We start from the raw sequence: 13,899 nt of genomic DNA, 5'->3' as shown, positions 1-13,899 counted from the left end.
CAACTTAAAACCCGGGGTGTGAGGCATGCCCCGGCCTGGGCACTCTAACTAACTGAACTAACTGATCAGCTAACTAACTACAGGTACTAATACTGAACGAACAAGCAGTTCTGGGGACAAGCTACAGCAAAGCTGGAGCAGAGTAATTCTGATGCACCTTCACTGGCTGCAAGAAGGAACTGAAGGTGGCGGGAGAGCACAGCTCCCCTTATACTGCGCCATGGAGGCGCCACTCCAGGGGTCACTGGGGCGCTCCCCCTATGGGTACTGCCAGGGGAAAAACTTCCAGCACCAGTGCAAGAGACGAGCATGCACACCTATTGTGGAATACACATGAGCAATCACTCAAAGAAGTGAAGTTCAGAATGTTGCACAGAATGCCTTCAACAAAAATATCTGGAGAACTCTCCTTTAGCAGAGCCACACAGAGAGGATCCAGGGCAAAATCTGAAACTGTTTTTGTACTCGGGGGGGGGGGGGGGGGCCCTCAAACACTGAGGGGAGGGCTGGGGGACGGTTGGAGAATGAGCCTGTTCCACATTCACCCTGCAACAACAGCTCCTGTCTCAGAGGGCTTGGCCCAGCTCCCTGCTCTGGTTGTTGTGATCTGATGGGATCACAGTGCCACTCAGGTGTGGCCCTCTTGCCCCTCTGTCATGACTGGGGACAAGGGGTCGGTGGGCAAAACTTCAATGAATAGCACTGTGACCTGGAGTGTGGTGTCATAGCACCACTCTGTCTGGGGTCCCTCTCAAACAGGGGGCCTAAGGCAAACTGCCCTCCAGACAGCCCTTTCCATTAGACGTAAAATTTTTTGTTTTGTTTTGTTATAACATGGGACTTGTCTGCTTCGGGAAGTTTATCAGCATAATTATGCCACAATTATTATAAGAATGTAGCAATACCAGTATAAAACTCTGTGTGGACACTCTTATTCCAGAGTAAGAACACCTTTTGCCACTTTAGCTTATGCTGTTTTCAAAATGACAAAAACTAAATCAGAAAAAGGCACTTTTATAGCGGAACAAGAGTGTCAACATGGGGAGTTATACCAGAGAAATTATACAGATATAGTTCTGCTGGTAAATTTCCCCAGGTAGGAAAACCTTCAAAAACAAACAAAAAAAGCCCCACAAATCCTATGGGGCTGATACTGTAGCAGCTCTGTTTTTATATCTCAGATAGCTTTAAATAGGAGGGCCACATAGGGAGCATCCACAAATCTGGAAGAGTAAATTAGAGGTCAAGAAATATATGCATTGTTGGTTCCTAATAAATCAATCAGGAAACAGAGATTTGAATATGTAATCTGATTGGCTGCAACAATATAGTGTAAACTGAGAAATCGATCAGACTGCAGTTATTTGCACTAGTTATCAATAGTCAAGAACTCAGTACTGTTGGTCTTTGAGGAGATACTTACTTCTCTTCAATACTATCTTTTGTATGCTTATTGTCAAGATTGCCATCTGTGGGAGCAACCATTGTATTGCTACTGGAAGTGGTACCTGTAAATTAAGGACAAAGAGAAAAATAGCTTAGGATAGGTAAATATATTGAAAAGTTTATGCAATGTATGAATTTATCTGAAAATCCTGGATCTATATTTTCTTTGTACTAAAGCAATACTGTATAAGATCTGCAGGGATATGTTTATACTGCAATAAAACACCTGCGGCTGGCCTGGGTCAGCTGACTCGAGCTTGGGGGTAATGGGGGTCTAGCTGTGTGGCTATAACATAACAGTGTAGATGTCTGTGCTACGGCTGGAGCTCTGGGAATCCTTGGGGGTCTTAGGGCTCCAGTCCAAGCCTGAACATCTGCACCGTAATTTTATAGCCCCACAATCATAGCCCCATAAGCCCAAGTCAGCTGACCCAGGCCCACCTCATGTGTTATATTGCGGTGTAGATACTACCTAAGTGTTCATCACACTTTGTCGCAATATGTTCAAATAGAAATTGAGGACTATTTATTCCAATTTAAAAAACAATAATTATAATTTAGATTTAAAAATATGGGCTGCTATAAACAAACATTTTCACTTGATAGAGATCTTGAACATTTTTGATAGTAAGGTCACTAATGCTTATGAAATAGTGTTTACTAATATGTTTAGTTTGTTTGTGTATATAAAGGATTTGTGTTCAAGTCTTTATGATGTGCATTTAGTAGAAAGTTAATTTTTTGTAAAAGGTTTTAAATATGTATTTCTTCCTTTCCTATATGCTGCATGCCACACATCTCTAAGGGTATGTCTACACTTACGGCGGTGTTTAGAGTACAGACACTGCACACCTGGTTGGCATGAAGAGCAGTGTAGATGGTGAGGCACAGCTTATACGAGTAGAGTGACCTAGATGCCTGAAACCTAGGGTATATACCCCACACAGCTCCCTACACTGCCCCATGTCTACACTACTATTTTTAATTGTGTAGTGTCCACTGTCCCCCTGATGCCGGAGCCTTTCACTGTGGCAGGAGAAGACTCAGGCAGCTCCCCTCTGCCAGAGCCTTTCCTTGCTACAGCAAAAAGAAAAGGAGTACTTGTGGCTCACGAAAGCTTATGCTCAAATAAATTGGTTAGTCTCTAAGGTGCCACAAGTACTCCTTTTCTTTTTGCGAATACAGACTAACACGGCTGTTACTCTGAAACCTTGCTACAGCAAAATGTTCTAGCAGGATGGAGGCAGGGAGACGAAAAGCTCAAGCAGCAGGGAACTGCCAGAGCCTTTCCCTGCTGCCTCTCTCATCAGAGCCTTTTCTTGCTTCAATGAAAGGCTCTGGCAGTGAGAAGCTGCTCCCCACTGCTGCCCCCTTCCGGAGCCTTTCACTGCAGCGTGTAGCTACATATGCCAGTGCATGTAGACACAGCCTGTCTTTCAGTGCAGCGTGTAGCTATATGTAGCCTCCACAAGTGCAGAAATTGTCTAAAATGTAGGTTTTAGGGGGTCTGACATACGTTAATTCACAAGGTAAACAAATGAGAAATTAGAGTGCAAAAATACTATCTTTGTACTGTAGCTAGTATTAGCTATTTCTTTTTAAGACAAACTTGCGAGCAATATATAAAATAGTGGGCGGAAAGTGTTAGGCAACTTTAATATAAGTGCTTCTGCCACTCCACCTAAAATGAAGTATATCAGCACTTCGGATTTTTGTAGTTTGTTTCTTCCCCCTGCACGTCACATTTTTATAGTTTGCTACACAAATGCTTATAGTTTATTATTGTTTAATGCTAATGTAAGTGGGATGCTTTATAGATGGACATGAAGACAAGGGTAGATTCTGTGCTGCAACTCGAAGAGGCACAGCACAGAACTTGCAGCCCAAAGGGAGGGAACCAAAGGTGGCTGGCCTGGGCATTTCAGGGCCTGGACAGGCCCCAGGCATAATTTGTGGGGGCCTGCTTGTGTTATAGCAGACCCCCTGGCTGCCAACTAGCCACAGTGATGTCTAGAAACTGCCTAGAAACTTAAGCCTATGCCATGCAATAGCGCTGGCAAGGGGATTTTCAGAAAGAAGCCTTATGGCTGTCTTCCACACTTCCAGAGCCAGGGGAATCTGCCACAGATCCATGGGTAGGGTTGCCAACTTTCTGACTGCAGAAAACCCAACGTCCTTGTCCTGCCCCTTCTCCGAGGCCCCACTCCCACTCACTCCATCCATCGCTTGCTCTCTGCCCCCCCTTCACTTACTCGCTCATTTTCACCGAGTTGGGGCAGGAGGTTGGGGTGTGGCAGGGAGTGAGGGCTCCAGCTGGGAGTGCAGGCTCTAGGGGGGGTTGCGGATGAGGGGTTTGGGGTACAGGAGGGGGCTGGGGCTGAGGAGTTCGAAGTATGGGAGGAGTCTCCTGGCTGGGGCAGGGGGTTGGGATGTGGGAAGGGGTGAGGGCTCTGGGGTGGGGCCAGGGATGAGGGACTTGGGGTACAGGAGTGGGTTTCAGGCTGGGGCCGAGGGGTTTGGAGTGCGAGAGGGTATGCGGGGTGTGGGCTCTGGGAGGGAGTGTGTGTGTGGGCGGGGGCTCAGGGCTGGCGCTTACCTCAGGCATCTCCCGGAAGGAGCTGGCATGTCCCTCTGGCTCCTAGCCAGAGGGGTGGCCAGGGGGCTCTCCACACTGCCCCCGTCTGCAAGCGCCGCCCCCACACCTTCCACTGGTCACAGTTCCTGGCCAATGGGAGCTGCAGAGACTGTGCTTGGGATAGCACCTACGCTGCGGACAGGGGCAACATGTGGAGCCTTCCTGGCTGCTGCTGCGCCTAGGATTCAGAGGGACATGCCAGCCACTTCTGGGAGCCATATGGAGCAGGCCATTGTGACTAACCAGACTTTTAGTGGCCCAGTAAGCTGTGCTGACTGTACTCCATGGGTTCAGTCCTACAAGGTTCTTAACTTAGAGTATGTGAAGTCATTGAGACTATTTATTTGTTTAAAATTAAGATGCTTAGGTGTTCTGCTGGATCAGAACTTGAGTGCTCAGCAAGCTGCAGGACTGGGGCACATGGAAAATACAGTGTCCTTTTAAGTCTTCAGGTTTGCTTGGTTTTTTAATTTGTAGAAACCAAGGCCTTTGTCTACACACAAAATTTGCACCAGTTTAATGAATATTGTTTTTAATGGCAAAGAGTCCTATGGCACCTTATAGACTAACAGACATATTGGAGCATAAGTTTTCGTGGGTGAATACCCATTTCGTCGGATGCATGTCAGTACAAATTCCCATCTTGAAACTCTTAAATAAGTTTACACTTTCATATATAGATTTTGCTTATGTCAGTAAGCTACAAATTTACACTACAGCAGTATAAACCTGTGTTAGTAGATTTAAAAATTCCCATCAGTTTAACTAACTTGATTTAAAAACTCACTTTAGTTAAACCAGTGCAAGTTTTGAGTGCAGACAAGGCTTAACATACACATAGTTTCACGCAATCTGACATTTAATGGTATCAATAAGTCTGGTTATTTTTAAAAAAAAATTTTTAAAAAAAGTTTTATTTGTTTATATTAAATCTATTGTGCCTGCACTGCATTTAGATTTTCCAATTAACTCATAACAATAGAAAATAACAACTGAAACACAGTAATAGCCTAGTCAAACGAATTCTCACCTGAAGTGACAGAAGGAATTTTGTAACTGGAAGTGATGCGGTAATATGGTGGATTATCCATGTGAGTGACTCCAGAGCTGACTGGATCTGTAAGCTGTAGTTCATTCACCAGTTCTTCCAATAGTTGCATTGTTTTATCTCTACCCAAGTAAACAATAACCTTCTTCACCTGCCATTAAAAACAGAAATATAAATAAGAGATTGAATCTGTTTTTTAAAGATGAGGAAAAAACAGAAGGTGAACTGTACATCACAATCCTTTGCCTTTAGATACAGACCATTTACTATTCATTGCATGTGAAGATTTATGTAATCTATTCTAGTTCTAAGAGAAATCATAATGTCTTAAGTATCTGTCACTAGGAGTAAACATCAGAAATATAAACAAAGATAGTATTCCTTACTGAGATATCACGAAGATAAAAAAATTCCTTAGCATTGTTATAAAAAACCCGTTACATTATTATTAAAATGCAAATATTTAAAAATTGTACAGACTTTGATATTCACCATTTATTGTGATTGTTTACTTTTTGTATTTAATTTAAGTTGGACAACGAAAATGCAAACTTATAAAGTTTCACTTTTGTTTTTATCCAGTTTCACTTTCTGATTCTCATACATTACTATAGCTGCATGTTTGTTGTGTACGCTGCCATCACACATTTAAAAAAATAATGATTTCATTGAAATACCTTTTAAAAAACAATGAAACACATTTCAATTAGGTTTTGTAAAATCACGTTATAATAAACCTACACTTTTGCCCTATACAGCGTCCTTTTAATGCTGATACAGTATGAACTTTATTTTACTTATATTATTTGTACCACTTTTCTTGTTCAAGTGCTAATATTGCAACATAGCATATGTTTAAATCTCAAGACGATGGAGTCCTTCATATGTTTTAACAGGATCTTAAACAACTAATTAAAAGAAATATTTTACTATTAACTGCATATTAAGTCTATGTGGGATCTATATGAGGTCTTATTTCAGTAAGTTATATTCTTAAAGAAATAAAGGAAGAAAAAAAGTACTTCGAACTCAATGCTGAGAAACAGAAGATTGTCAATGGTTATCCTGGTTAGGAATAAAATGACTGCTCATTCTTTTACTACTCAGCAGCCTCTGATAACATAAGAGATGCCAGGTGTCTGGTTTTCAGCTGAAACGAAAAAGGACCCTGGTGGTTTCAGGCATTACCGCTGACCAGGCCATTAAAAGTCCGGTTAGCGCGGAGTAGGGAGGCTTCCTATCCGGCTCCACGCTGCTCCCGGGAAGTGGCCAGCATGTCCCTCCGGCTCCTAAGCGTAGGGACAGCCACAGGGGCTCTGGACACTGCCCCCGCCCCGAGCACCAGCTCCACAGCTCCGATTGGCCTGGAACCATGGCCAATGGGAGCTGCGGGGGTGGCGCCTATGGACCACAGCAGCGTACAGAGCCCTTCCCCCCCGCCCCACCTGGGAGCTGGAGGGAGATGCCAGCCGCTTCCCTGGAGCTGCCTGAGCCCAGAGCCTGCATCCCTCCCACCCTCCCACACCCCAACTCCCTGCCCCAGCCCTCAGCCCCCTCCCACATCCAAATTCCCTCCTGCAGCCCGCAGCACCCTACCCCAACCCTGAGCCCCCTCAGGCAACAAACTCCCTCTCGGAGCCCGCACCCCGTATCATCTCCTGCACCCCAACCCCCTGCCTCAGCCCTGAGCCCATTCCTGCACTCCGAACCTCTCAGCCCCAGCCCAGAGGCCCCTCATCCAACCAAAACCCCTCATCCCGGCCCCACCCCAGAGTCCGCACCCCCAGCCGGAGCCCTCGCCCTCACCCCTTCCTGCACCCCAACCCCCTGCCCAAGTCCTGTGAAAATGAGTGAGTGAGGGTGCGGGAGAGTGAGTGACGGAGAGAGGGGGGATGGAGTGAGTCGGGAACAGGGCCTCAGAGAAGGGGTGGGGTAGGGGTGTTCGGTTTTCTGCTATTAGAAAGTCGGCAACCCTAAATAACATTGATCTTGAATTTATCTTGGGGCATCTAGAGATCCTGGAAACTGGATGGAGTCACTCATCAGTGTCTCCATTATGATTTTTCTGTGTGAACTCAGAAGTTAGTGGCAAACAGTTGCTCTGTGGGCTCTCTAATGCAGAGTACCATAGAGGGTTATTTTGTCATTGCTTTGGTTCAACATGTATATGAGATTATCCTGGGTTGTGATGTGAGGTGGTTGAGCTGGAATTCCCTCATTAAAAGTTGGAAAGAATTATTGGCACCATGTTCCTTGTTATTAATTACTCCACAAAATTCCGAACAGTGCTGCTCTTCTCTCAGAACCCATTGGTAAAACGGGCCTGCTCACCCTGTAACCCCTTGTTTCTACCCACAAATAATTCCTATGCCCCTCCATTCTTGGAAGGTTTCCACAATTCTACAGGTCTGTAGGTAGCCCTTGCAGTATTCCATCATTCATTTATTAATTTATCAGTCATGAAAAATACTTATCTTTTTAATCCCTAGTCAAAATAGAGTTTTCTTTTAAAGATACAGTACTATATGGTGGTGCAAGAAGAAAGAATACGGTAACACGATATGAGAAGAAAGAGGGAGTGAAACATAATATTAAAAATCATCATGCATTTCTGAACAGAGGAATTCATTTCTAAAAATACAACCATGCCAAAAAGGGGAAGTCTTCTCACTGGGAGAACATTTGCATTTTGGAAGATAATTTGAAATAGAAAATACTTGTTACCATCAGAGACTGCAAAGTAGGAGACATTGAATTTGAACTGGTCACAGCATTGAGTTGTTACATTGTGACACAATGGGATGGCATTGGCCTCATGCTGTATTAGAATGAGATATCATGACCCTTTATGTTACTATTCATTTATTTAGTGGTCTTCGATAAGGAGTTGCTAAACACATAAAATACAATTTTAAAGAAATAAGGATGTGAGGGAAGACTGTAGCATCAAGTACTTACATAAGGCAAGAGGCTGGGTTCGCTATTCACTCCACAAATGCTGATCAAGAAGTGCAAAATTATTTTCAGATTCTTTGGCCAGCTGTCTGCTAGAGTAGTCCAGACATTCTCTATCTCTGACCATGCCACTTCATCACCATACTAGAAAACAAAATTAAGATATCCCTTTTGTAAAGTTCAATAATATAAATAACTTCAAGCAAGGATTTTCTATTGAATAAGTTTAAGAGGCTTGAGAAAAAGGAAACCTAAACCTTATGAGCAGCTGCTATGTTTTATCCATTTCTATACACTGAAGCTTTTATGAATGCTCATCCTCTTTAATATATTCCCCAAATACAAGTAATTATCTCAGGGTCACTACAGTGAGCAAAGACTAACAATTTATAGTAAAAGCTGTGTTATCCAGCACTTTATCAACCAGAAAGCTCTATCATCCGGCATTTCTAATATCTCCCAAAACAAATCTTTAATCTAGTAACAGGGACTGGTATACTGTCCAGGAGGTTATGCAATTGCACATTCTACACTCTACTTTTATGCAAAAGAGGCAGAAGACAAGTAAACAAGTGGATACCATGGATTTATTCAAAAAAGCAGGTTCCAGGGAGTGTCATAGGGTCATTACAGATTCAGCCCAATCTCCTACACCTTCTACATCTACAATGATAACTGACTTTGATAATGATGACCCTGAGGCACTGCAAGAGCCTGAAGTGCCTTTTGAATCAAAGAAAGATTAAATTATTAAATTATCAGTATAGTTTTACTGTTAAGTGTATTTTTAGTGATCTTGGTGTACGCCATGAACTGCCCATGGTGATATGTAGTGTCATAAGATAACCTACTGTATAGAAAACTTTACCTGTATACACTTAAGTGCTTCAAGAAACCAACCACTCTGCAATGCAGTACTACTGGATTGGTGAGTACCTGTAAACTTTATTCATTTTATTGTATTCTAATTCTTTGAAAATTGGTATTCAATTGGTAAGTATAACTCTTAGTTAACTGGAATTTGAGACTAACCGGCACTCCTCATTCCCCCAATGTGCTGGATAAGCTTGTACTGTAGTTTGGAATGCATACTTGTCAGCTATGCAGATTTAGCTGCCACTGCTGAGGTTTTACTAATGCATCCCAGCTACTGACAGTCCTACACAATGTCCTAGAAACCATTTACTACTGGAATTTTTTAATTTAAAAAGCTAGCCTTTCACCACTAGGAGCCACTGGGCAGAGGACCAGGCACTCTTACCCTCCCTTTTTCTCTGCTGTCATACAGAAAATAAATGAGACAAGGAAAGCAGACAGCCTTCAGTCAGCTACCAGCAACAGGATTAGCCCACACCACTACCATCTCTCTCATATCCCACCCTTCCACATCACTCTCAGAACTTCCGTGTCTAAGGAGATAAAAGGTTAAGGATAATCTAGGCATGGGCCAATATTTAAACAAATACTTTGCCTCAGTCTTTAATGAGGAGCTTTGGGATAAATGGTAGGACAACAAATGGGAATGAGGATATGGAGGTAGATATTACCACATCCGAGGTAGAAGCCAAACTTGAACAGCTTAATGGGACTAAATCGGGAGGCCCAGATAATCTTCATCCAAGAATACTAAAGGAATTGGCACATGAAAGTGCAAGACCATTAGCAAGAATTTTTAATGAATCTGTAAACTCAGGGGTTGTACCATATGACTGGAGAATTTCTAACATAATTCACTTCCCCCCCCCCCCTTCTTAAAAATAGGATCTGGGTAACTACAGGCTAGTTAGTTTGACATCTGTAGTATGCAAGGTCTTGGAAAAAATTCTGAAGGAGAAAGTAGTTAAGGACATTGAGGTCAATGGTAATTAGGACAAAAGACAACACGGTTTTACAAAAGGTAGATCGTGTCAAACCAACCTGAACTCCTTCTTTGAGAAGGTAACAGATTTTTTAGACAAAGGAAATGCAGTGGATCTAATTTACCTCGATTTCAGTAAGGCATTTGATATGGTTTCACATGGGGAATTATTAGCTAAATTGGAAAAGATGGGGATCTGTATGAAAATTGAAAGTTGGATAAGGAATTGGTTAAAGGGGAGACTACAACAGGTCACAATGAAAGGTGAACTGTCAGGCTGGAAGGAGATTACTAGTGGAGTTCCTCAGGGCTCGGTTTTGGGACCAATCTTATTTAATCATTTTATTACTGACCTTGGCTCAAAAAGTGGGAATGTGCTAATAAAGTTTGCGGATGACACAAAGCTGGGAGGTATTGCCAATACAGAGAAGGACCGGGATATCATACAGGAAGATCTGGATGACCTTGTAAACTGGAGTAATAGTAATAGGATGAAATTTAATAGTGAAAAGTGCAAGGTCATGCATTTAGGGATTAATAACAAGAATTTTTGTTATAAACTGGGGACGCATCACTTGGAAGTAACAGAGGAAGAGAAGGACCTCTGAGTATTGGTTGATCACAGGATGACTGTAAGACGCCAATGTGATATGGCCATGCAAAAAGCTAATGTGGTCTTGGGATGCATCAGGCAAGGTATTTCCAGTAGAGATAAGGAGGTGTTAGTAGCGTTATGCAAGGCACTGGTGAGACCTCATCTGGAATATTGTGTGCAGCTCTGGTCTCCCATGTTTAAGAAAGATGAATTCAAACTGCAACAGGTACAGAGAAGGGCTACTGGGATGATCAGAGGACTAGAAAACCTGTCTTATGAAAGGAGACTCAAGGAGCTTGGCTTGTTTAGCCTAACTAAAAGAAGGCTGAGAGGAGATATGATTGCTCTCTATAAATATATCAGAGAGATAAATACCACGGAGGGAGAAAAATTATTTAAGCTCAGTACCAAAGCGGACACAAGAACAAACAGATATAAACTGGCCATCAGGAAGTTTAGACTTGAAATTAGACGAAGGTTTCTAACTATCAGAGGAGTGAAGTTCTGGAACAGCCTTCCAAAGGAAGCAGTGGGGGCAAAGGACATATCTGACTTCAAGACTAAGCTTGATAAGTTTATGGAGGGGATGGTATGATGGGATAGCCTAATTTTGGCAATTAATTGATCTTTAGCTATTAGCGGTAGATATGCCCAATGGCCTGTGATGGGATGTTAGATAGGATGGGATCTGAGTTACGACAGAGAATTCTTTCCCGGGTGTCTGGCTGGTGAGTCTTGCCCACACGCTCAGGGTCTAGCTGATCGCTATATTTGGGATCAGGAAGGAATTTTCCTCCAGGGGAGATTGGCAGAGGACCAGGGGGGGTTTCGCCTTCCTAATCAGCGTGGGGCACGGGTCACTTGTTGGAGGATTTTCTGCACCTTGAAGTCTTTAAACCACGATTTGAGGACTTCAATAACTCAGACATAGGTTAGGGGTTTATTACAGGAGCGGGTGGGTGAGATACTGTGGCTTGCGTTGTGCAGGACATCAGACTAGACGATCATAATGGTCCCTTCAGACCTTAAAATCTATGATTCTATGACAAGAAGGGGGGGAGAAAGATGTAATTTACTAAATGGAGAGGGAACAAAGAAAACCTATTGTTTACCTGGAGGCAGGAAGAAACAGAATGACAAACAAATCATCCAGGGAGAATGAAGAAACAGAGAAGACAAACACAATCTGAGCAATCCCTTTGAGGTTCTCTCACCACTAGTTTTTAGGTAGGCTTGTTGGGTTGTTTTTTAAGTTACACAAGGAAGTTATCTATCTAGATATCTAAATTATGGGACAGCAATTTTAAGCCTGTGATCATTAAGACATTCTTATTGAAAATAACCTGTTATTATTTTATAGACTCAATAGCATGCCATGTGCTTCTCCTAAAATTGCCCAGAATGTTCATTAAACTATTTGGTAGCTCCCAGACCCACAAGTAATTTGGAGAACTGGCTTTTGAAAATTTTTGCATAAGTTGACAACCATGCTAATGAAGAATTTCATACTGCCTAAATCAGCTTGCTAATAAAAGCTCACTAACTGGTATCAGTAGCCCTACACTTCCCCTCTTCCCCTTCTGGATTTAACAATTCTCTGAATCAAACAACAAGAAACATCAAAAGACTGGTTTTACCTGTGCTGTCATATACATCAGATTGTTTAAAACCATAGCAGTAGCCTGTGGTGATCCCCAGCCTTCTCCTCGTAGCCAGCGTCTGCTGTTTACCATCATTTCTCTGTCTTTTAAAGAATCCTCTTCATCTTCATCTTGATGCCGTATTGTTGGCAAAGGTTTCAAATCTACCAACTCAATATTATTCATCCACGGTAGCAAATAGTGCAGCATCACCTGTCTCCCAGCAGGGCGTGCTGTTTGAATTCTCTGGCTTACCTCTGTTTTTCAAAAATAAATACATACATAAAATTCAAATTCATAAATATTACTAGAAAAGTTTCTGTAGTAGTATATTTATAGTTTTAGTATTTCATACAGGAATAAATTAATACTATTATTAGGGCTGTCAATCACAGTTAACTCACGCAATTAACTCAAAAAATTAATCGTGATTAAAAAACGAATCACGATTAATCACATTTTAATCACGCTGTTAAACAATAGAATTCCAATTGAAATGTATTAAATATTTTTGATGTTTTCTACATTTTCAAATATATTGATTTCAATTACAACACAGAATACCAAGTGTACAGTGCTAACTTCATATTATTTTTATTACAAATATTTGCACTGTAAAAATGATAAAATAAATATTTTTCAATTCACCTCATACAAGTACTGTAGTGCAATCTTTTTATGGTGAAAGTGGAACTTACAAATGTAGAATTTTTTTTGTTACATAACTGCACTCAAAAAACCAAAACAATGTAAAACTTTAGAGCCTACAAGTCCACTCAATCCTACTTCTTGTTCAGCCAATCACTAAGACAAACAAGTTTGTTTCCATTTATGGGACATAACGCTGCCCACTTCTTTTTTTACAATGTCACCCTGAAAGTGAGTATAGGCGTTTGCATGGCACTTTTATAGCTGGCATTGCAAGGTATTTATGTGCCAGCTATGCTAAACATTCGTATGCCCCTTCAAGCTTCGGCCACCGTTCCAGAGGACGTGCTTCCATACTGACGATGCTCATTTAAAAAAAAAAAAAAAAGTGTTAATTCTCCCGTGAGGGAGAACTGTATGTTTCCTGTTCTGTTTTACCCGCATTCTGCCATATATTTCATGTTATAGCAATCTCGGATGATGACCAAGCACGTTATTCATTTTAAGAACACTCACTGCAGATTTGACAAAATGCGAAGATGGTACCAATGTGAGATTTCTAAAGATAGCTACAGCACTCGACCCAAGATTTAAGAATCTGAAGTGTCCTCCAAAATCTGAGAGGGATTAGGTGTGGAGCATGCTTTCAGAAGCCTTAAAAGAGCAACACTCCGATGCAGAAACTACAGAACTGAATCACCAAAAAAGCTAGTTGCATCTGACTCAGATGATGAAAATGACTATGCATCAGGCCGCACTGCTTTGGAATGTTATCAAGCATAACCTGTCATCGGCATGGACGCATGTCCTCTGGAATGGTGGCTGAAGCATGAAGAGACATATGAACCTTTAGAGCATCTGGCATGTAAATATCTTGCGACATCTGCTACAACAATGCCATGCAAACACCTGTTGTCACTTTCAGGTGACACTGTAAACAAGAACTGGGGAGCATTATCTCCAGCAAATGGAAACAAACTTGTTTGTCTTAGCAATTGGCTGAACAAGAAATAGGACTGAGCGGACGTGTAGGCTCTGAAGTTTTACATTTTTTTTATTTTTGCGTGCAGTTAT

The 13,899-nt window shown here is 42.0% G+C and overlaps 1 protein-coding gene across 8 annotated transcripts in view; it reads right to left on the bottom strand.

Moving 5' to 3' along the window:
- LOC144930508 (protein furry homolog-like) overlaps window positions 1–13,899 on the bottom strand; it is a 224,732-nt gene that overhangs the window by 120,376 nt on the left and 90,457 nt on the right. For all 8 annotated transcript variants that reach the window (XM_078852557.1, XM_078852551.1, XM_078852555.1 and 5 more), the window contains 4 exons: window positions 12,175–12,434; window positions 8,088–8,228; window positions 5,112–5,280; window positions 1,424–1,508 (listed from right to left, as the gene is read on the bottom strand). In XM_078852557.1, the coding sequence (XP_078708683.1) occupies window positions 1,424–1,508; window positions 5,112–5,280; window positions 8,088–8,228; window positions 12,175–12,434 (655 nt within the window). The remainder of the gene's footprint in view (window positions 1–1,423; window positions 1,509–5,111; window positions 5,281–8,087; window positions 8,229–12,174; window positions 12,435–13,899) is intronic.

The sequence above is a fragment of the Lepidochelys kempii genome, chromosome 4 (assembly GCF_965140285.1).
Source record: "Lepidochelys kempii isolate rLepKem1 chromosome 4, rLepKem1.hap1, whole genome shotgun sequence".
Classification (NCBI taxonomy): Eukaryota; Metazoa; Chordata; order Testudines; family Cheloniidae; genus Lepidochelys; species Lepidochelys kempii.
The sequence above is the reverse complement of the archived record's forward strand: the minus strand, read 5'-3'. Positions and strand labels throughout refer to the sequence as shown.